At 37.6% G+C, this 24,236-nt stretch overlaps 1 protein-coding gene across 1 annotated transcript in view; it reads left to right on the top strand.

Moving 5' to 3' along the window:
* Positions 1 to 729: 729 nt before the first annotated feature.
* The window catches only part of vax2 (ventral anterior homeobox 2), a 32,893-nt gene continuing 9,386 nt past the window's right edge, over positions 730 to 24,236 (top strand). Inside the window, exons 1-2 of the mRNA XM_034677295.1 lie at positions 730 to 1,847; positions 6,878 to 7,065. Coding sequence (XP_034533186.1) covers positions 1,613 to 1,847; positions 6,878 to 7,065 — 423 coding nt within the window. The 5' untranslated portion in view covers positions 730 to 1,612. The remainder of the gene's footprint in view (positions 1,848 to 6,877; positions 7,066 to 24,236) is intronic.

Here is a 24,236-nt window from a genome sequence, read left to right as displayed (position 1 = left end):
AAGTGGGGAATTGTCATATTTTCATAGCATCAAGTGTGGCTGAATCTGATTGAAAGTAAACTGTAGGTTTTTAGAGTTTTATTTGACTTCATGAGGTTAGATTATACCAAATAATGCCCCCTTGTTGTTATTCAATAAGTCACTTGGCTTCAAATAGTCTTGTTTAAAGAGGTGGACAGTCTGAAGATATTGTGCAGTTACATTTTGAGAAATTGTAATATATATATATATATATAAATTGATATGTAGCTTAGATTTGAGTCAGTTAACCAGGATAGTTTTAAGCATATATTTTTGGTTAATGCAAATAAAGCAGTATTAAAGCAGCAATGTTATATGTTGTAGGGTTGGCTGTGGTGATGGGGCCCACTGAGATATCTTTTCCTAGCGCCGCCCCTGATTTAATAAATTGTATATGTGTTTTATTATACTTCCTATGAATGCAATTTATGTTTCACTTTATGTATTTTAAGTGTTTTTCCACGTGCACGCACATAGATTCCAGCCGTATGTCAGAGCGCATAAACCACAGACCCCCCTCGCAGGGTCCCGGTGCTGAGGGGAAGCCCGGGTAGCTTTTTTTGTGTACTTTTCCAACCATCGTGTCATGTCTCCGCCGCCCTGCTCTGCAGCGCCGCTCATCCTCTTATCAAAACGTGCCCCCAGCCTGCGGACCAATCAGAGCCGAGCCTGGATTTGTACAGGAAATGACGCGCGGGTGTTCCTGCCTTCTGTAAGTGCACCGTGCCACCACAAATATTATCCACACACACCAACATCTCTGCTGCTGTGTCGAAGCGCGCAGGGTGATATCTGCCGTCCCGTGCAAAACCTGCAAACGCGATGCTGCATCTCTAAAGCAGATTAAACAAAACAGAAAAGAGTCTATAAATTCGCCAAGGTGCAGATTAACCTCTCCCCGTCACTCCCCTCCAGACTGACGACTCTCTTCGTTTAGCAGAAGACCAACGACACTCTTTATGTGGCCGATTAATTCACTGAAGGATCCGTGGAGAGGCAGCAGATGTGACCGGGCTGGAGTAACAGGCTGCACCTCCGGATAAACCTGGACAAACTTCCCCTCCTAGTCTCCAACACACTCAGCTGTACCCGGTGCTTTTTTTTGGGTGTGTGTGTGTGCGCGCACCGCCTCTTAGTTTATTTCTACGTGGGTGAGCAGTGTGTGTGTGAGTGCGTGAGTGTGTGTGGCACCTCCCCGCTCCTCCATAGATCTGGTTGCCCCCCTTGTACTAACCTAACACCATGCACTTCTTCTCCTGCACCTCCTGGCAGCTGTAGTCCCTCAGACTAGTCCCCCCTTCTCCTTTGCCTTGCTTTTGGACTTCGGACCCCCGCGCGTCATGTCTGGACGCCTGAAGCCGGTTCCGTTGCAGGACCGCGTGCTTCCTTTGTAACTGGATCTACTTTTTTTTGGAGGGAGAAGAGAGGAGGGCATGCTCTGCTCGTCTCTGGAGAACACTTGCAAAGAGAAGAAAGTAGCAAGAGGAGGGTAGAGGAGGAAGAAGAAGAAGAAGAAGAAGAAGAAGAGGAAGAAGAAGAGGAAGAAGCAGCAGCAGACGGAGACGCGTCAGAGAGAGAAACTTACCTGTAGATGTTCGACCAGACCACGACTATGGGCGATGGGAACCACCGCTGTGGACCCAACCCGCTGTGTCCGGACCGGATGGAGACAAAGTGCCGCACCGAGATAGGGAGCAGGTCCCCGGTTCAGAGCTCCACCGACACCCCGGGAACGTCAGCGTCCACGCCGACGTCCTCCAGCGAGGACGGACACGACAAACTTTTGGGAGTGGACCCTGACTACTGCCGGAGGATACTCGTGAGAGGTAAGAGGAGGACTACAAAGGAAAAAAACAAAACAGATTTATATGTGAACAAGTACATCTCTGAGTGTGGATCTGTGTGAGTTTCCAGGAAAGTGAGACTATTTTAAGATAACTAGTATTTAAAACACAAACCAGCACCTTCAACAATATGAGTGAAATGTCAGTCCTTGTGCACACCACTGACAGTCACTACATTTACCATAATAAAGACAAAAACACTTAAATTCTGGTGCAAAAACAACATGAAAGTAATTTCTAGTTTTTGTTTCTCCTATTTTAAAAATGCACTAATAAATCAGATATTTTTCACATGCATGTGTTTGTGTAACTAAAACAAATCTTCCCTTTGGAATAAAAACAGTATCACACTGAACACCACCTCTGCTGTAGGATGAAAACAATAGGCTACTTTCACTTCCGTGATACCATCATGACTGTTCCAGCAGACCACACCTGCAAAACACTCATTTTAAATAAAAGGCCTTATATTCTGAAGATCTTTACAACCGTTCTAACAACTTATGTGCTCATTACAATTTAAAAAGACATGTGCAACAATATTAGTTAAATAATGACTGTTAATAAATACTGTGCTTCATTATAAGAACAGAAACAAAGGAAAACTGTGCAGAATAAATAGTTTAAATTCACACCTCATGTGTGTTAGAGTCGCTTTTATTATAAAGGTAATAGGAGGAAAAATAGCTTCCCATTGGTAACCACTCTTAATAATCAGTGTGTGTGTGTGTGTGTGTGTGTGTGTGTGTGTGTGTGTGTGTGTGTGTGTGTGTGTGTGTGTGTGTGTGTGTGTGTGTGTGTGTGTGTGTGTGTGTGTGTGTGTGTGTGTGAGAGAGAGAAAGAGAGAGAGTGTGTGTGTTGGGTTACTTGATTGCCTTTGTGTGCCTGCCTTATGCTCATAAAGATGAGAATAATATTTAATTCAGGGAGTCCACGCCCTCCTGCTGGAGGCCAGAATAACGTAAATCATACTGAGACTTAAATGTTAAACATACAGAAAATAAGGGTTTAAAAAATGTGCTTTAATTAAGTAAAATAGTTTTATGGGGATTGTTTTATTTATTTAATTTCTGGGAATATTATAGGGGGTTTAAAATTCAAATGTAGGTGTAAGTATGGCCAAACAGTTGTATTTAATAAAAAATAAAATACTCTATATTGAATTAAATTGTACAGCCAGTATGAGCTGCAGGGTATCACCATGAATCACATACCATAAAAAAATGTAAATTGTGTGTATTACTAGCTAGTTATTTTCATTCAGGAGGATTCCTTATTATACTTTAATATCCTTTTAAACAAGAGTGTTATTTAATTTATAAAAAATAATCTGAGTTTCTAAACAGATATTACGTAGAGCGGTTTTTGACATGTAAGAACAAACTGTATCATTAAGCTAATGCTTTCCAGGAACAGAAAGTCCATTCATTGCACAGCTTCGTCCCATTCAGAACCACGTTAAGAAAACACACACAATTAAAGTACAGCGTGTTCTTTACTGCACATTTTATTTACACTGTAGTGGAATTGTTTGCTGTGGAAAGAATCAATACGTCGGCATATCAATCTGCAGTTATACACACATAAACACGGTCGATAGCATGGTTTGCTGGCTGCCTGTTTTTTTGGTTTTATTACAGTATTAAGTCCCGTGGCGTGTTTGGCTTCAGATAATGTTGGTTACAGTACATGTTGCAACGAGCAACTTTAAAAAGTCAAATTGTAATAGCAGTAGAAAGAGTGGAGACAAGATTAGAGAGGGAGAAGAACGTGCGTAAAGGACGATTTATGAATCAGTCTTATTCTGTTTTCATGAAAAGCTGTTGCTCGTATTTATTAAAACATTGTAAGACATTATAAAAATGCACTGCGTTAACCTTAATGAGACGTATGTCTCTATTTTTTCATAAAATCTCTGCTCGGCCGTCATGTGTCCATATATCCTCCATAAACCATCTTTACTGTGTCGTTATTGTGTTTTAATGCCTCGCTGTTGTGTGATGTTGATGATTAGAGGCAAGAAGAAGTCTTTTATGAGAACAAGAGAGTGTAGAATTATCATTTTTCTGTATGCAGATACAGTTAAGTACTTTGAACGTAGAGAGCGACGCCTTCAGTGTCAGGATCTGTTTTTAAAGCTTACGTATGAATGCACGAGGCTTCTTTCTTTTTTTTCCACAGAGCGGCCGGGGTCACTGAGAGGTCAGCAGGCCTGTCTTGTAACCGCTGCTTCCCCTCCTCTGCTGCAGTTTGAGTTTATATATTCTTCTTGTGCAAGAGAAGATGTTAGTTTGCCTCTGTGGACTTGAAGTGTTTTTTGGGGGATCTCATGTGCTAAATGTAGCCTGCCTGGCGACACATTACGCATAATAATTATGCGTGCGTAAAAACGGAGACATCTGAGGCGTGTTTCTTTACGTAGCGGTTGCCAGAACGCTTAAGAACAACTGTGTGTTACAATGGGAGTGAAATAGCAGGAGTGGGGAGCATTTGAGTATTATATAGTTTAACCATGTTTAATAATGTGAGTGTATTTAATGCTAACAGAACATGGGGAAAAGTTTCCTTTTACGCACACATTCTCTCTTTGCTGCACCTGCTGTTTGAGCTTTATCACTTCGCTTTATCACTTCGCTTTAAAGTGATTTGAAGAGAACAATGAAGTTCAGAGTGCTTTTTGAATCACCGAACCAAATAACAAACATGCAAAGTAATTTAACTTCATTTTAAAATTGAATTCGCCTTTTTGTGGCTCCAGACTTTCTATAGAAACTCTATGGATGTCCGGTTCAATCAGTTTTGTTTCATATTTAATTCAGGGCTCTTCATATTTTATTGGATTGCATATTTTATGAACTCAAAACCTTGGACAAAGAGGAAGGCTTGTCTGGCCTGCGCTTCCATTCAGAGTGATAAATACAAACAGATACTCTCGGTTACAGTGCCGCCAAAACAGACAAATACCAAGGCGGAAAATATGTAATTTAATAACGAAAATAGGAGAGGCAGAGAGGAATGAAAGTGACGAGTTGTGGTTTACTTTTAACTTTGTATTTTTGGAGCTGTGAGCACAGTATCCTCAGGCTCTCTGCATCCAGGGCGGGGTGTAATGAGTGACTGGCCCTGTCCATCCTGGATAGTCATCATATTTAAATGTATTATAATCTACCGTGTGATACGTGATATTGTAAATTCAATAAATTCAATAAAACTTATTATTTTTTTTTTTTTCTGGCAGGATTACCCGTCTGGTGTAAATACTGAATCAGCGTAATCTTCATAAACCGAATAAGACTAAAAGCAAATGAGGGGTTTGCAGACCCGATCTAATATATTTAATAGAATATTGCAGATAAAATAAAATAGAATAGAAAAAAAATTTAAATCAGAAAATACAAAGCACAATATTTAATGGCTGTGTTTCAAGAAGCAACACTGTTCTGGTTTGGGGGGCACAATGACGCACAGCGTTGTGACATGAAACTGAAACAGTCCAAAGAGACGCCTTCATCACGTTGTCTCACTAGTTTGAGAAGAACTGGACGTCAGGCGGAGTAAATAAGCGGTGCCATTTTTCTGTGCGTCACTTCCCTTTGGAACAGGGTGAATAGTCCCACAGATTAGAACCAGGACGAAATATGCGCAGAAAAAAATGGCAAACCGTGTGTATACAGTTTTATCACCCACAGTTTATTTCCGGTCAGAGGGAGTCCGCTGACTGTCACGGCTTTTAAAATGAGGGTTTCAATGTGAGTTTTACGTCCTGGAAAGATGTTTTAATGTGTAAGCACGCAAACTAACACAACTACTGTACCTGTCTGTAATCACGCGGATTAACAGTACGCCAGCAGTGACAGTTGTGGATGTTTGCTTTAATGAAAACCCAACTTTACCAAATATTTCAACAGACACAGAATATGCCTTTAGAGCACTCTCACTGCCACTCATGCAAACACAATACCGAAAGGTGCTTGACCTGTAATAGCCTATGTCTGTTATTTTCAGCACACCTGTGGAAACACGCTGTAACAGTATTAGTGTTTCTTAACCCTCCTGTTACCCTCAAATTTACTAACATCTTTTATCCTTGGGGTCAGTTTGACCCCAGCAATTTAAACCTCCAGAAACTGATTGTTACCCAGGTTTATGTATCAGGTTTCTTTGTTGACTACCTAAATAGCCCTTTAGATAAAATATATTTCAAGCATAAACACAATTTAAAGCTTTTTAGAAGGACTTTATTTGTAAAACAGAACATCAAACTGCTGCGAGCTTATCATGCTCTCGTCAGCCCTTCCTTGTTTCTATGTTATCAAAACGTATGGCACAGGACACATCATTGAATGTCTTTAGAGGCATGGTGGCTGGAAATATTATATCTCAATTTAAAGATCTAAAGGTTGGCGGTCCAAACCCAGCTTCTGCAGTCACATGCAAAAGTGTCCTTGGTTATAGTGACCTCAATATCATCCAAAACAACCAAAACAAATGTGTGTAAAATGTTAAAATTTCTTATACAGCTAAAACAGCCTGGGGTCAAGTTGACCCCAAAGAACACCGATGTGTCATTTTTTTTTACAGGAAATTGGAACATATCAACTTTTTAATTTTATATTTTCCCAGTTGTCCCCATTAAATTAAAACAAGTCATGAAATATGAGGGGAAATTTCCATTTAGAGACATTGAATGGGGTCCAATTGACCCCAAGGATAATAGGGAGGGTTAACAAAACACAGGCGAGATATAACCTTCACACTGTGTACTAATAAATATATGAATAAATAACACACATGTAGCTTGTTCACCTCATTTTTTCTGAAGCTATTAGCCCATTAATATTACATTCGTTTTCACAGAGTACACATAGTCACTTTGGCTGTAACACAAGGTGCTTATCTCTTTTAAATATAGTGTCAAACTCACATTATGTTCACTGTTGTTTCAGTTTTGTATTGAAATGATGTAAATGTAAGATCTGCTACATTCAGACTTTGATCTTCTTTTCGGGCAGACGCCAAAGGCACCATCCGGGAGATCGTCCTGCCAAAGGGCCTCGACCTGGACCGGCCCAAGCGCACGCGGACCTCCTTCACCGCCGAACAGCTGTACCGGCTCGAGCTCGAGTTCCAGCGGTGCCAGTATGTCGTGGGTCGCGAGCGCACTGAGCTCGCGAGACAGCTGAACCTCTCCGAAACACAGGTAGGAACCACAGTCTATGGTAGGAGCACGGGCGGAGGTAAAGATGGAGGCGTGGTGGTGCTCATCCAACAAATATGAGTCCAACACTTGTTTCCCTTCCTGAGGAGTGTCTTTTTAAATACAAAAAGATGTCTGCCGTGTTTCATATTATTAAGTGAGTCTTTGAACTGTCGCTTTTGTGTTCTAAGAGAAAATGTTGTTTCTAGCTTTGGGATGCTAACTGCAGAAAAACTGCAGTAAGAAGCCACTATTAACAAAAATTATAGCAATACAAATTAAAGAACGACTATTTCTATATTAGGCCAAATTTTACTCTTAAAAAACAATGTATTCTCTAAACCAGTGATTCCCAAATGGGGGTATGCTTACCCCTAGGGGTACGTGGGAGTACTGCAAGGGGTACATGACAAATGTAAATTATAAAAATAAAAAGTTGCATCACAACAAATAAAAAAAAAATCTAATTAAAAACTTTATCCACAGCATTTAATTTTTATTTCAACGCAACATCCAATAGGGTGCTATTTTCAAATTGAGCATATTCATTCATAAAATATATTATTTGCAAAACCGCTTGGACCACACGGCCTCCGTTTGTTGACGTCAATTGTTCAGCGAGCGATCACGTACATTTGCTAATAAAAACTCGGCCAGGAGGATAACAATGGACAGGTGGTTGAAAGGCTTCTTGTTTGACAGAAATGAATCGTAGTGCTCCTTGGGCCGTCAAATGTACTAGCTGCCTCAATCTTTAAATATTTCTGAAAAATATTGCACTACAAAAATATAGAATTTGTGTCATCTTTCATTTCAATGTTATTATGACACTGTAATACCATGCATAAATTGTTATTTTCCCATATCCTGAATATGTTTCTCGGCCATACAAGGGGGTACTTGGCTGAAATTGTTTTTGAAAAGGGGGTACACAAGCCAAAAAAGATTGAGAACCCCTGCTCTAAACTAGCTAGTAGCTTAGCTGCTGTGGGCTAAAATAAAGGGTGGGGTCAACCCGTAAATGTGCTGATGTCAAAAACTTGATTTCTTTTTAAGGTAAATTTTTGTATGGTGTTACTTTTTCGAGTCCACTTAATAATAATAAATACACTTAATTTATAAAGCACTTTTCTCCACAAAGTTACAAAGGGCAGGTCAATGGCTTCCCTACACAATTTGCGGAGCTGTTTTCTCAAATACAGATAAGCTAACGTTTGGCCAAAAACAGCTTTAACAAAAAATGAAGACAAAGACAAACAAGATGAGGCAACCGTATTTTTTTTAAAGAGTTAATATTGTCATTAGCCTAGCCACTAAATGCTAGTAAAGGCCTCAGGTTAGCTTCTTCCACATTTTTGATATCACACATTGATGTTTAATTTATCAGCTAAAGCAAAATCTGTCTAAAAGCTCAGTTTCTGTTTACATCAACCTAATGTTTCAAAAGGTTTCCCACAGGTGTGTTTGGCCTTTAATTGGACCCTCAGCCAATCAGAGGAAGGGAACAGCCTTAAACACGCCCACTTTGGATATCAAACAAGCACATCTGGACAAATCTGCACTTGGATTTTTGACAATAATTTAAAAGATTCCAGAGTTTCAAAAATATTTCAACATTTAAAAAAATGTGCATGGAGAGGTGCATTAGGACTATGACCTCCAAACTGCTACAGCACTGCTTAACATTGTGTTTTAACAAAATCTGCTAAATTGATGAAGCTCAAGTGCCTGTAAAAATGAGAAACCTGTTCACATGAACAGAGAAATGTAAAACCGTTTCGGTATGTGGTTCAAAGACAGCAGCACCATTAAGATATGAGTATACATCTCGCGCAGCCTCAGTAATGGAGCTCTGCGTCAGGAGGTGGACGCATCAGGAGGAATGTTTTCATCATTATTACAGTGAACTTTTTTTCTACGTGTATAGAAAAATATTAATTAACTCCCATTTTCCTCTCAACACATACTTTTTACATTTTTTCTGCTTTATGTGAGTAACGTTTAAAATAAAATATCTAATCTAAACACAGCTGACATTTCAGAGCTCTCCTTCATCACCCCGCGCGCTTCATTCAAATCCTCCTGCAGCGCACACGCCCAGCCCCTCTGTCTTTATCATAAGCGTCATCAGTGACGCATTGACGTAAAGAGAATGCTATAGCTCGTAGAGGACGCTGTAACTTCATATTTATTTGGAGAATATTTGGCTTTCTTTGCCTGATGTGCAGAATATTATTATTTTTAGCATTTAAAGGCATCAAAGATTATTTTCAACCTTAAAATCACTTTAAAAAATATTACCCTCAAACATGAAATAGACTATACTGTGGTTGAATTACATTTGAACAAAGTTGATGTTTTATCCTCTTATTTTCTTTGTAATGTAAGTCTTTTTAAAGCTTTTTCTTTCCTCTTCTTTATACATATTTTACACACTGAGTAAACTCTTGCTGACACTTTCCCTCCTCCTATAAAACAATTTTAACATGGTGTGAGTTATAACCACGAACATGTATTTGTGCTGTTTTTAGCAAATGCATCGTGTCGACATTTTTTTTTAAATTTAATGCGTAGGTAGTTAAGATTCAAGATTCAAGATTCAAGATTCAAGAAAGCTTTATTGCCAAGTGAGCTCGCACACACAAGGAATTTGACGTGGTGAATGGAACACTGGTACTTAACAAGACAATAAATAATATATGTAAACCTAAACACAAATCCAAAAATTCTAAATAATAAAAAAAATACTATCTGTACAAAGAAAGGTAAAGAAGTACTTTTAAAGACAGGGGGAAGCAATCTCTATGTTTGTTTTCAGATATTTTATTTCGATTTTATTAAAAAAATATAAAACAACGGAGAGCTGTTGGTGTCGAGGCATTTGAAGCTTCACAGACTTTAATAATCTCCTGTGTAAAAACACTTGTTGCAGGAACTTTAGGCGGCACCGTTAAGAACAGCAACATGATAATAACCACAAAATAACGCACTCAAACATTAGTGGTGTGTGCGTGTTTTGTGTGCGTGAGTGTGTGAGAGTGTGTGTGAGTGTGTGTGGGAACACAGAGCAGCCACTGTGTCCCTCATTAGTGCTGACACTCGGGGTGTTAATGGGAGGGCCTCAGCTTCCTGCTGCTGTGAGGGCGGCTCGTGATTGGCTGAGAGAAAACTGCCTGACCTTCAAAGTGAGAACAAAATGTAAATAGTCCCCTCAGTAATGGCTGTGAAATATTAAACCCAATGCTCTGAATTTACCTTAATGCTGGGGACTATTGAAGCAGCTTTTAAGCATGATCGAAAGGCTTTTAGTTTGCATTAGAGGACTTCTCTTTCTTCTTATTATCTTCTTTCATGTGTGGCGTTTGCATATATTTTTTTTTTTGAAGCAAATGCGTCATTCAAGGCTGATCAGGACAAATCACAGAAAGAAATAAGCACGCTCTCTAAGTTTTAGTTGCATTTAAGAGCGAGTTGTTGGGTTGTTTTTCTTAGTTTCAGGCGATTTACCGTGTTTGTTGATGTTTTTTATTCCACTACTCAAGGCTTTCACAGGAAGTAGTTTTTGTTGTCATCTTCAAATGAAAGGTCGCTGGGTTTGAAAGCAGCTCTATTAAAGGGCGTTTACAGGCTTTTTGTATCTATTATTCCCCTTTAAAGGAGAAGACTATTCATTGGAGAGATGGGATCACTATCTATCTATCTATCTATCTATCTATCTATCTATCTATCTATCTATCTATCTATCTATCTATCTATCTATCTATCTGTCTGTTTTCCTCCCTAAGAATTTATATCAAACTTTGTATGAAGATACATTTTGGAGCTTTTTGTTGTTGTTTGTCAACACAAAGGCCTTTTATGCCTTTGGGGAGGGTATGTTTTATTGATTTTGATAACATGTAAATTAACATTTAACATTTAATAACATTTGATTTCAGTAAAAACATAAACCACCTTTCTTTTTGGATTTGGATTACAAAGAAATTTATGTTCCAAACTCCCTCAATAAAACACCTCCCCCCTCCCCCCCAAAAAGATCAAAATAAAGCCTAACGCTTCAAGAGAAAATTATCTTCAAAGTTGAACAACTTAAATGTATTCCACAAAATTACTAATAATTGAGATTCCCTTTTGTTTGAGAAGCATTTAGAGAAGTTTATATCAATTAAAACACAAAAAGGTCCTTTCAAAACGTGTCCAAATGTGACAGGCCTCTTTCTCTGTGACTGAAACACACATACTAATTACAATAATATGGGAGGTTGTTGGATCGTTAAGTGTTTTTTAACAATGTTTGGGGATTTGGTCATTGACCCATAGAGTAACTCCAATTAGTTTGGTCAGGTATTCAAACTGATCACGCAATGAGGCAGCACACATTGAGACACACAAACACACACACAAACGCAGGGACGCACAAGTGGGCGGAAGAAACCTCAATTAGACGGTTATATCACAGAGTTGTAGAAAACGAAAAGAACGTGCGCTTTTTTGAAGACAACAAAATAAACAATGTTTTTAATTTGTTGTTTTATTTCCATTTAATTAATCCAGATAATTTCGTTTGGACGGACGGAACTCGTGTTGAACTAAAATCATTAATGGTACTGTGAAACCATTGCTTCTAAATATATTTCTGATGTTGAAGAAAGTTTTTATTCCTTTTTTTTAAATGAAAAATAGTGAGGTTTATTGACACCTGATTATTGCGCACTAATTCTACTTTAAAAAAATCTAAAGGCTCAAACAGAGATCGAATCAAGCACCAAAGTATTCAAATACACAAAAATACAACTTTTTTGTATATTTCTGTATACAAAAAAATTAAATCACTCTGGTTTGGTAGAAATGTGATCTATGTCTGCTGATAATAAGTCCAAGATTCTATAAAATCCATTATTTCTCTGTGTTATCCTCCTTAACTCCTAAATTGTACAAGATTACACCAAGAAAAAGAAGAAAAAGTTGAATTTAATGAAACTGTTTCGCGAAATTTTCAAAATGTTCCACCAAAGGAAAAATAAAACCAAAGGTTTTCTCCAATAATTATTTTATCCAGCTTTTTCATAAAAAAAAATCCACGGAAACGCGATTTTCTTTTGGACAATAAATCAACCCACTAGAATATTTCAAAACAAAAAGGCGCCAAAATACTCGTTTCACCTCTCCTCGCGCTGCGTCAATTTGTCGTGCGTCACTCTACCTGGTCACCTGTTACCGGCCCGGAGGTGTCCCTCCACCCCGGCAGGTGGACCCCCGCTCCGGGCTAACACAGCAGGAGGAGGTGGCACCATGTGAACCCTTTAGTCCTTTTTAAAGTTCTACCTTTCGGACAGGGATGATTAAAACGGTGTTTTCAGATATTTGAGGTGTTGATATCTGCAAACTGTGTGAATGTGGGCCTACATAAATTTAACACCAGGAAACAGATTCAATACTGCACTTTAACATCTTTTGTTCCTCCTAGGCTTTGTAGGTGAATCGTTAAGTAATTTCTGGGATCTTCCTTCCTTGTTTTAGAACCCCTAGTGAGTTTGATCTGGAGAGATGTTTTAAGCTCTTATTATAAAGTGAGTTTATGATTTATATCTTATCCAGAATGAGCTCATGCTGGAAAACTGTGTTGATATTCTCTATATGAGCAAAGCCACATATATTTAACACCAGAATAAAGCAGACTTTTCATCGTGCAATTAATTTGGGGAACTTTAAGTAATTTTAATAACATTTTAAGGTAATTTCCTTCATTTTGCTGTAATTTACTTCACAGAAACTCCATAGAAGTCTCCTGGTTGTTGAGCACTGTCAGAGGCTTCAGGTTGCTTTAAGCTCTTATTTTGAAGGAATGTGGTGTAGATCATCTACAATATATTAAGTCATTAATCACATTTTAAAACTAAAAATAATTTTAAATTTAGCAGAGGAAAAAAAACAACTTCAACACCAGAATAGACATATTAAAACAATCTTAATCTTTAAGCAAATCCAAGAACTTTTGGTGAGAAATTTTTATTTTTTTGTCAAATACTTCAGTCTAAATTATATCCTGGATGTGTTGTTGTTTGACACAAATGAAGTTAAAAAAATGGTCACAATTTTTTAGATTTTTCTTGTTTCAAACCCCTATAGTGAGTGATATCTGGGGTGTTTTTTAAGCTCTTATTTTGAAGGTTTGTTGTGTTTATAATTGATATCCTATCCAGAATGAGTTCATGCTGGAAAACTGTGTTAATCTTCTCTAAATGAGCAAAGCCACATATATTTAACACCAGAATAAAGCAGACTTTTCATCATACATTTAATTCGGGGAACTTTAAGTAATTTTAATAACTTTTGTTCTCATTTTCTTCAGTTGTGACTCTGTCATGTAACTTTTTATAAACCTGGTACATAAAGCAGACACACTCGACTCTCTTGGACGTTCTCCAGCTTGTTCCTGACCCGTCCCTGTCAGTGTGACTTGTGCAGGTTTTACTGCTCCATGCTGTGGTCACTCTGAGCTCTCAGTCCTCCTGAGTTGAGTGCAGCTGACGTCTAGCTAACGCCATTGTATCAGTCCATTGTTGTTTGCAGCTCGTCCGTGGACAAGCTATGGATTTAATGGTCTCTGTGCTGCGTTAAACTGGTTTAATCCCGCTGCAAATGGGCGAGACGAATCATGTTTAATCTTTAATGTAAAGCTGGCTGAACAACGCAGATGTGGGCGAATGTTTGCATTTGTTTGCCTGATTTGTCACAGTTGTTTGATGACACTATCAAACCGGATTTCGATAAGACATAGAGTAAAAGTCTGGTAAGGGTATAGCTTATGAAGGATGGTTTAAATCTGCTTTAAAAGGCCTATTTTGTCAATATTTATCTGCATGTAAAATAATTAAAAAAACAGGGCGTGTGTTGTGCTTTTTGAAGTGAAGGGAACATGCATTTTGAGGTAAAAAACACCTGATAGAACAACATATTCTGTATTTTTATAGTTAAAAAAGCAAAAGGGAGGTGGATAGAGGAGAGATTTTATTCATTTACTAAATTGACTTATGATGATTACAACTTGGGATACGAAAAATTGTCTCAGACTTTGTCAACTTAACCACCGAAATGCTGTTGTGTGTATTTGAATCAACAGTGTTCATTTGTGTGTCTGTGTGTGTGTTGGAGCTTATAAAGTTCACAATTACACACACTTTTGCTGCCATGCAGAGCTTAAAAACCTCAGAGAAAACTCGCTTTATTACAGTTTTATGGAGGAAATCCTGATTTTTCATTCTGTCTTTGCTTTTATATTGCAGCATCATCATTGGGTCGATTACAAGTTCAAGAAAAATAATAAACCGATCCTCTAAAATGATTTATCTGATTTTAGACGAGTTGATATTGTCAGAATATCTGACAGTGTAGAGCTGCTTTCTGTTATTGTCTCTAAAGAGTAAAAAGAAGGTTGTACAGAGGCCTGCAAGGACAATTCTAGCAACAAGAAAACTCTGCTGTAATAACAGATCTCGATTTGATAGTTTCATCCACTTCATCTTCTTTCACTTGTTCAGCTGCAGGAAAAAAAAACACACCTTTGTTCACACAGATACCTGGTGGGATTTTAAATCCACCTTAAAGAGAAGCAGCTGACCTTGGACAGGTGTGAGAGTCATGTGAGATCAACATCACACTTTCTTGTCAGGTTCTGCCTGCTGATTTGTTGTTTTCTCGTCTCAGACAGATGATTTTTTGATACCAAACAGCCTCGAGGAGAGTTTAGAGACAGACAACTTTAAAGTGAGGCCTCTTGTTGATGTCTTTGTGTCTTTTATCCAAACTCAGGGAGGTCAAAGGTCACAACAGGACAAGAATTAGTCCCTTTTTGAGTGTTTTTGGCTTTCATTTTTAACATATCTTTGCTGATTTAGAAATAAAATGTATTTTTATAATCTTTAGAAGAGCACAGATGAGAGAATAAAAATCTTGGTGACTCATGGTTTTTATAAAACCTGTTAAATCTAAAGTCCTGGTGGTTGAGTAACAGGTGCTCGTGCAACAAGTTTCAAATTGAATCTGCAAACATTTCTGATGTAAAATGAGAATAAAAGAGTAGCCTTGGTGTTTTTATAGGAGTTATTTCACATCAATATGAAGACAAAACTTTTAGCTTTTGAGAAAATACTACCACATTCAGTAAATTCAGACAAGTGTACTAGTTTTAGCTTTGTTAAAGACACAGGGACACACTTTAGGCTTCTTTTCGTCCACATTTTTTAATGGGTTTATTTTTCCTCAAAATGAAACCACCACGTTCTCCAGGAGCAAACTCCAAACATAACTTAGAAACATTTTGTTCAGGTATTGTTTCTTTCTCCAACAATGTGAAGGGTCACTTTAGCTACTCCAGAAAAGAAGTCCAGGTTTTACCTAGAAGCATTTCTATCACACAAATCAAGTAGAGTAGAATAGCTTTGGTGTTATTATGGAGATGAATAGTCACAGGAGCAAGATAAGGCTTGTTCTCCACACAATTACTTCTTTATCAAAATAAGGTTACCATGTACTGTAGAAACAAAATCACAGAGAAGCATTTCAATTACATAAATTAAGGAGAATTCAATATAATGGGCTCATATGAGCTAAAGGCACACTAAGCATTTTATTTCTCCACTTATTTGTAGAAATTAATTTGATATTTGTAAAATAAAACCATCACATTCTGCAAGAAATGTGTCTAAATAATCTAGAAGCATTTATTTAAAAATATTAATAATAATAATCTTTATTTCTGTAGCACTTTTAAATAAACAAAGAAAAAATAAATATACATGAAAATAAAAATAAAATAATAAAAAATATAGAAACTCTAAAATACTAGAATGCATAAAAAGACATAAAGAGCAGAATGGCATGTTTACATTGTTATGAAAGACTTTTTTTTAAGTTATATTTTTGGTCTTTCTTTTCATAAAAGCTTAATGGTGGATTTCAGCTGGTAGGTCATTCAACAGTTTAGGAGCCCGGACTCAATCATGCTCTGAGAACAACCAACAAGCCCATGTCAGTTGATGTTCACTAAAATAATTCTAATAGTTCAGACATCATTAAGTAGTAACTATACTCACAGAAGCACATTCACAACTTGTTATTTACCACCATTCAAGAGACGACAAAATACCTGTATTGTAATAAAAATCTCAAACTTTCTTCAGGAGGCACTGATAAATGTAAGGTAAGGAAAGTGTAATAGTTTTGTCATTATTTCAGAAGTAAATGGACTCAGGAGTTTGTTTTTTTGCACTGACATGAAGAGAAGCTTTGACTTTTTCAAATACATCCAATCCACTTTATTTATATAGCACATTAAAAAAAACATCAAGTTTAGCAAAGTGCTGCACAGTGAGGTAATATAAGTTAAAACACACAGAACATAAAACACTGTCAGAGAATAAAACAGAATAAAATAAAGAATCAGAATAAAACACATAAAACACTTAAAAAAAAGAGTTGAAAATTAAAATAAAAAAATACAATAAAATAACATTCTTCACATACTCCAGAAAAAATGTTGAAATTTAATCTAGAAGCTTTTATATCATGTTAACCGAGATTATTATGATAGCTTTGTTACAGTGTGAGGAGAAGCAGAGCACACTTGCAATTGCTTTTCAGTTTTAAATCAAATTAAAGTCTTTCTTACAGTTTAACATGTCCAGATTTGATTTAGAAGTATTACAAAGATGTAAATGAAGGAAAGTTGAATACCCGTTGATTTGTTATGGTCATAATTAGTCACAGGAGAGAGATCCTCCAGTGATTTTTGATTAAAGATGAACAGGAGTGTCAATTAGAAGCACATTTATGACATATATGAAGGCTTTTATTACAATTTGGCTTTGTTATTGTGTTAAATATACACACAAACACACTCAACAGGTTTTACCCAACAATCTGAAGTACATATATCTTTTTATTTCAGATATGATTTCCACCTAGATTCTGAAAGTGACTTCATTTTATTTCAAAACAGCTTAATAATGTCCACTTAAGATATTATGAGAGTTTGGGTGATGTTATAGTGATATATATAGACATGTAGGCACACTTAAGGCTTGTTTTTCCCACTGCTTTGAAGAGAAACTCACTTTAAATAAATAAATAAAGAGTTCCACATTCAGAAGGAGAAGTCCCCAGTGTCCATGTTTCTGTGTTTCCTTTAGCAGGCCGAGGCGTTTCGAGACAAGACGACAAATGCTGTTTATGTGTCTCCTTACAGTGAATGTCTTGGCTGTGTGTATTGTTTTCCATGACGGCCCAGACAGACGGTGTCTGGCCACTCGTCTGGACCGTCGAGGACCCGGCCATGACGTGTGGCGGGTGCAGATGTAGCGGCGAGGCGGCTAACACAACCGGGATTGTCCAAACACTTGGACTTAGAGAAAGAGAGAGGAAGGGATGCAGACAGACAGACAGACGGACACTTCTTCTTCTCTCATTGTGCTTTCAGTGAAATGTTTGGGCTTTGTGATGCAAAGAAACAAACTCAGCCGTGACCTGAAGAAGGGGAACTTTTGTCCGACTCGCTGATGGTCAGAGAGAAACCTGCGCGGCTTTGATTATCTAATCAGTTGATTAGATAATCAGAAGAGCATCGCGGCAATTAAGTCCCCTTTTTGCCTTCATCCTTAATCACTCTCTCAGATTGAATTGACTTGTTTCATCAGCTTCTGGCAGAGTGAAGAGTGTGTGCCTGTGTGTGTGTGTCTGTGTGTGTGTGTGCGTGTGTGTGTTTGGGTGTGAAGTGAAGATGGTGTAATTTTCCAAACATATGGAGAACGAAACACTCCTTCAACTGATGTGTAAACAGGAAAATCAGCACAATTGGATACAAGAGGTTTCAGTTTTTAGACACAGTACACACAAGACCTTGAATCAGGATGCAGTGGGCAAAGGTCAAAGGTCAAATATGCACTTTGTATAAAGCAATCAAAGTGGCAGATTACCTTGATACAGACTCCTCAAACGTATTTGAAAAGGAGGAAACATTATCGAGACAAACTAACCGGCATCCAGAGATTACATGTGCACTTTTAAACATCAGAATCAACCCTGCAGATATCTGGAAGATACACTTTTAAAAAAAACGTTTTAAAGAGGACAAGAAAAAGGAAGAAGAGTCCACAGGTCAAACATTCACTCTGTGTTATCCAGCAGGTACATTTGTAATGGAAACACCAGGCAGATTACCTTAATGAAACTCCTTATTCAAACTATTTTTAACAAGGTAAGAAGGATGAAACACCAAGGAGGGCAACAGGAATGAGGTAAATTTTTGGCGTGCACGGACATAAAGACAAAGGATAAAAAAAGGAGAGTCATGCTTTTGAAAAACATCCAAAATTTGGCAGCAGAATTCTGAAAGCGCCCCCGGTTTAAACACCTCTGTCTCTTTCTTTTCGCCAGCTGTGAAACCAAAACCCCAAATCTGATTCCTAAAAGGCCCAAAAACCTCAAATGCTCCAGGTGATTGGTTTGTCTGCGGGGTGACATGCAGGAAAAGTCATGGACCACATTACAACCCCCTCTGCTTTCTTCTGCAGCACATCTCTAACATTACAGTAAGCAACAGGAGGAGGTGGAGGCTGTTATCCAAACCTGGTGGGAGAGGGAGAGAGAGAGAGAGAGAGAGAGAGAGAGAGGCAGAGAGGGTGGGGAAAGGATGGAGGAGAGGAGGGAGGGGCCGAGAGAGAGAGAGAGAGAGAGAGAGGTGGGCCTCATAACAGACCCAAGTGCTTTTGCGCTAAGGAGGATTAGGCAGCCATATCTACCAGCGATGCTATAAGACGGGGTTAACCCCTGGATGAACCTGGCTGGACATGTGCTGCGGTGATGGAGGACCAGGGCAGGTTTATTCGATGGAGGGGTGGTGTAAGAACTTATGAGGAAAAAAGAAACCTGCTATTGTCTAGATGTTCTGCAGGAGCAACGCTAAACTTGTCTGAATCGGGCTCAGAGAGGGCGCAGCCATGTAACAGTGACCGTTTTTTGAACTCTGATTTCGTAATCCTCCTGCTGATAACAACCTGGATTTGTGGAAAAAACAATTTCTGTTACTTAGAAACCCCCCGGGGGAGACAATTCACAAACCAGATCCAGGCAGAGAACTGCTAAAACGGTGTTATATAGTTGCATTTCCATGAGACAATACTGAAGTCAAGTCTGCCCAACCTGAGTCATAGTTATGGCCCTGCATACCTGACCTTGTTACAACACAAGGTGACTACAAACGCAAGAAACACAACAACAGAAAAAGGCAAAAATAACAACAACAAAATAAAATACAAATGTTAGTTTGTCTGTTCTGTGCTACTGTAGTAGCATGGTGGTGCAAGATGGTGGCCTCTGTAGAATGTGACCCTCTCCTTAATTCTAAGTTAAACAAAAACAAAACAATTTTAATATTCAGGTGACTAAACAATAATTTAAACATACTTTTGATTTATAAATTTATCTTTTACACAATTTCTACCAAGTCAGTACTGCTAAATGCTGCTAACTACTTCACACTGGACCTTTTAAAAAGTGTGGGAATGTTGGGGAAAAATGCAAACTTATTCAAACAAGAGAGTTAGAATGAATAAAATTCTCCACCAGACACTGCAACAGAGACTTAAAGTATATGTAAGGTTAAAAGAAAACTTATAAAATGTAATTATTCAAAGTAATTTTGCTTAGACTTAGCTTGAAACTAGCATGTTTTACTCAACAATAGCATTTTGATAAATACTGGAAATTTAATATTTATTATTTTAGTATTAAATTGAACTTAATCATATTTTGTTTTCTTATATTCCTTTAATAATTCCTAAAAATCTTTAAATTGTGCCACAAGAGTTGATTTTTTTTTCTTGTGATTACAAAAAGAGAAAAAAAAATTCAATTTGATGTGAAAAGACATTGAAAAATATTAAAACCACAGCCTTTTCCAGGCAATGTTTATAAGGAAGTTTGCATCATTGCAGGCACATATTTTAGTGACTTTTCTTTAAGGCCTCAGACTGAAAAAGCAACAGAAAGAAACATTTTCAGCCAGTTTTTTAAACTCATTTTCGATGCAGCCCTATCTTTTGAATCATTGCTTGGAAAATTCTTTATTTACTTACCTGAAAGTTAAAAAGAAATTCATTTCATGCCCCAAAAAGAAGGCAATGATTTTAAATATAAATACTTGGTCCCAATGTCATTTGAACCTGTAACAGTTTGGATAAAAGACAACTGTGTAGGTTCGTCACACCCTTGAGTAAGTCTTAGTTTATGTTCATCTTGTCATTACTACGTGGTTGCACTAATAATTGCAACCCCTCGTCCATCACACTGGCTTCTATCAGTCCCTTCCTTTACATTTAGGTGTGCTTCCACTGGTATGTTACATACTGTTCACTGGTCTGCCTGGTACAACCTCCACAGGAACAAAAAAAAGTTTTCATTGTGTGCTGCGGATCATCACATGCCTGGGATCAGAGGGTCTAAATGGGGTCATAGTGGGAGCACGGAGCAGCCGGAGGGGTCACAGAAAGTGTGAAAGACGCTCACCTAACGCCCTTCTTAAAGACTTTACAATCCTGCATTTCACTTTGCATTATGGGAATGAAACAGTCCGGCAGGAGAGGGTGCTTTTTTATCTCTTTATATCCTTTAGTGTGTTGAAGCTTAGGTTGGTAAAGATTAACCTGAAAGCGATTAAAACATATGATAAATATACAACAAGGACCCGCATCATACAACCAAACAGACATGAAATAAATATTCCAATTTGCTCCTCTTTGACTTTCTTTTCGATGGCGTGCAGGAAAGCTTATTGACACATATGGATGCCAAGTTGATCTGTATTCTGGGTCTTGATCTGGCTTAACCTTCTACCTCTAGCCCAGTTCGCCTGCCGCTCTGTTATACAGCTGTCTGGATTCACAGCGCAGGCCTCTGATTGGTTGACCTCTGCTCGACTGGCCTGTGTATTCATGCATGCGGCCCAATCATCTCTCCCTGACCTTGAATATATCCTGCCATGCTATCATTTACCCCCATCCTTTCAGTTTTATCCAGTGCCTTTGGTGTTTTGTGCAGTCCAGTTCTTAGCCTAGTCCAGATAACACATCTCTCTAGGTTTATGTGCTGGATGTATTTTCACAAGAAGGACTTTCAAAATATGTCATCCAATCACATGAAGTCAATTTAACTGATGGCTGGTGTGTTTTTTCCAAAATAATGACAGAGCCAAAAGCAACAATTAATCAGGGAAGTAGTAATTGTAAAATGTGTTCATTTTTAAAAACATTTTTTTTCAATTTTTAAAACAGATTTTCCACTTTCTCTGAACATATGAAATACATGCATTTATTGGATTGCAATAGAGTAATATAATGTTATTTCAATTAGCCGCCCCTTTACAAAGTGATCAACAAAAATCGCCAAAGCACCGTATAACAAAACATGACCAGGAAAAACGAATTTAGAAACCTAAGGAAATAAAAGCTAAACAATTTTTAAAAAAATACATCCTATATAAAATTTAATAAATTAAAATGTCAAAGCTTGCCTGGAATTGTTTTTCCGTTATAGATAAAACCTAAAAATCTATTTAATTTTAAATGAAAAATGGTTGAATTTGAAAATTGGTGCAGGAAATGAGTTCAAAATGAGTTCAAAAATGGAGATAATCAACTTTAAAGAGGGATTTAAATGTGATCAAAATTACAATCTAAAAAAACAACATCAGTTTGATTGGTTGAAATTTCACAAAATAAAACATCTACTTTCTTTTTCTGGTTTTCTTCTTCTCTATAGATATATACACTACCAGTCAAAAGTTTGGACACACCTTCTTATTCAATGGTTTTTATTTATTTTAATTATTTCCAACATTGTAGATTAATACTGAAGACATCAAAACTATGAAATAATCTGGTTTTGCCATAATATAGATTACAACAGTAGTCAAATAGGGCAATCCATTGTGTACTAACCCTACCTCTGAACAACACAACCAATGGTCTCAAACACATTAAGAAGGCAAGTCATTCTACAAATGAACTCTTGACAAGGCTCATGTTAATTAGAAACCATTCCAGGAGACCACTTCATGAAGCAGACTGAGAGAATACCAAGAGTGTGTAAAGCTGTCATGAAGGAAAAAGGGGGCTACTTTACAGAATCTAAAATATAAAACATATGCTGTTTTTTTTAACACTTTTTTGTGAATTAAATAACTCCATATATGGTCTTTCATAGTTTTGATGTCTTCAGTATTAATCTACAGTTTTTCAAATAATTAAAATAAATACAAACCATTGAAGAGAAGGTGTTTCCAAATTGGTAGTGTATATTTAAACCATTTACTAATTATCTTGAATCTGCTTCTCTTCCTTATTTGATCCTAATGTCGAATTATAACAGTTTTATGTTTAAAATGTATATAAATAATTTCACATAACTCCCACAAAACTCAGCAAAAATGAGCTGTAAAAACTTCATCCACTCGGTGCATTTCTCACCAACTCTTGCAGCTTTGCACATTTTGAAAATTGATCTCAACAGTCCTAAAAAATAATCTTATACTTTTTTCTGTAGTCTGCTAACTGATCAAAAGTCTCATTGAAAGACCCTAAACCAACAATGAAATAATCCGACTAACAAGTATTGACTAAGTAGCCAAAGCCGGATAAACTTATTCCTGTTTGTCATAGAGCTACATGTTGTTCACAAATACTCCAAGAGTCACACTGTTGCACTCAGAGACATTTTCCTTCATTATAATTAACATGAGATCTGTAGTTTTTCAGTCAATCTGCACTGTATTGCAAACATTAACCAAACTAGATAACCTAACGTGTATTCATCCACACGTAAAAATAGTCCCAGACTAATACTGACATTTCTCCTGTTTGAGTTATGTTTGCTTAAACTAGAGTGGACAAAAGTGCCATTTTCAACCAAACTACACATTTGTGAAGCATTTTAAATATTTGCTCCTGAAGTTGAAAGCAATGGACGAATCACAGACGAGGCAGGGAGCCAGACTAACAAAAAGAAGGTTGGTTTTGGAAAGAAAGATAGAAATATTCAGATTTAAACTTTTCCTTTGCCTTTTTTCTTTCAATTAAAATAACTTACTTTAAAATAAAATGTCCTAAAAAGATCTAAAAGAGAACAAAACTGCTGTACAAGCACTTTCACGTCGCCCAGGTCGTTATTGTAAATGAGAATTGGTTCTCAAATCTCAATTGACTTACCTGGTAAAATAAATGTTAAATAAAAAAATAAAAAATACAACTTTCTGTGACTTATTTACTGTTATTTCATCTAAAAATACATTGAAATGACTGTTAACAAAAGTCTTTTACATGTATGGAAAATGCCATAATAAATCCCATATATGTATGAGTTTTTTGTACTTCTTTTTATCTTTAAATTGTTGATATATAATTTGTTTGTGTATGTGTGTGGTTGAATTTATGTGAATATGTAGTGAATGTTTGTTTCCGGAGATGTAAATCTGGTTGTACTAAAAAGGGCGTGCCCCTCTACACCGCTTATTACGGTAATTCCACTCACTCTAAACTCCCATTGCTCTTAACTTCCACCACTCTCGGCTCTCCTGCCTTCTCCTAAGTCCTGACCTCCATCTCCCCCCTCGCCCTGGCCGGACTATGGAGCAGTGGGGCGGGGTTGCAGAGGGCGCGGCCGGGGCAAACGCAGGTCACGTCATCTGGAGATCTCCCTCTGTAATCTCTGCCCCAGCTATGAACCCTGGATCCCATTAAAAAGGATTTACATCCAATAGTGTAGATGTACCAAAGGCAGCTTTTCTTTCTTCTCTTCCCATCATTTTACCACTCGAATAAAATCCCCATAAAACACCACAGAGCTTTTCTTTTTTTTCACCTTTTTTTTTTTCCCCCCCTGCGGTAATGCGGGAGAACTGCGATGTGAACTGACTGAGCCCCACCCATGCTTGGGGATAAAAGCGAGGGATTGGTCGGGAGTTCCATCTGTAGTGAAAGCTTTTTATGGGATGTGGGATGTTGGCAGGCTGCAGCGCATGAGTAAAAGACAGAGTCAGATCTTAAAGAGAGGTGATGTGTGAGTTAATCTAAAAATAGACGGAGGAGGATGGGATAAGCGGTAGAAATGATCTCTGCGTCCCC

Source organism: Notolabrus celidotus, chromosome 23, assembly GCF_009762535.1.
Source record: "Notolabrus celidotus isolate fNotCel1 chromosome 23, fNotCel1.pri, whole genome shotgun sequence".
In the NCBI taxonomy this organism is placed as follows: domain Eukaryota; kingdom Metazoa; phylum Chordata; class Actinopteri; order Labriformes; family Labridae; genus Notolabrus; species Notolabrus celidotus.
The sequence above is the reverse complement of the archived record's forward strand: the minus strand, read 5'-3'. Positions and strand labels throughout refer to the sequence as shown.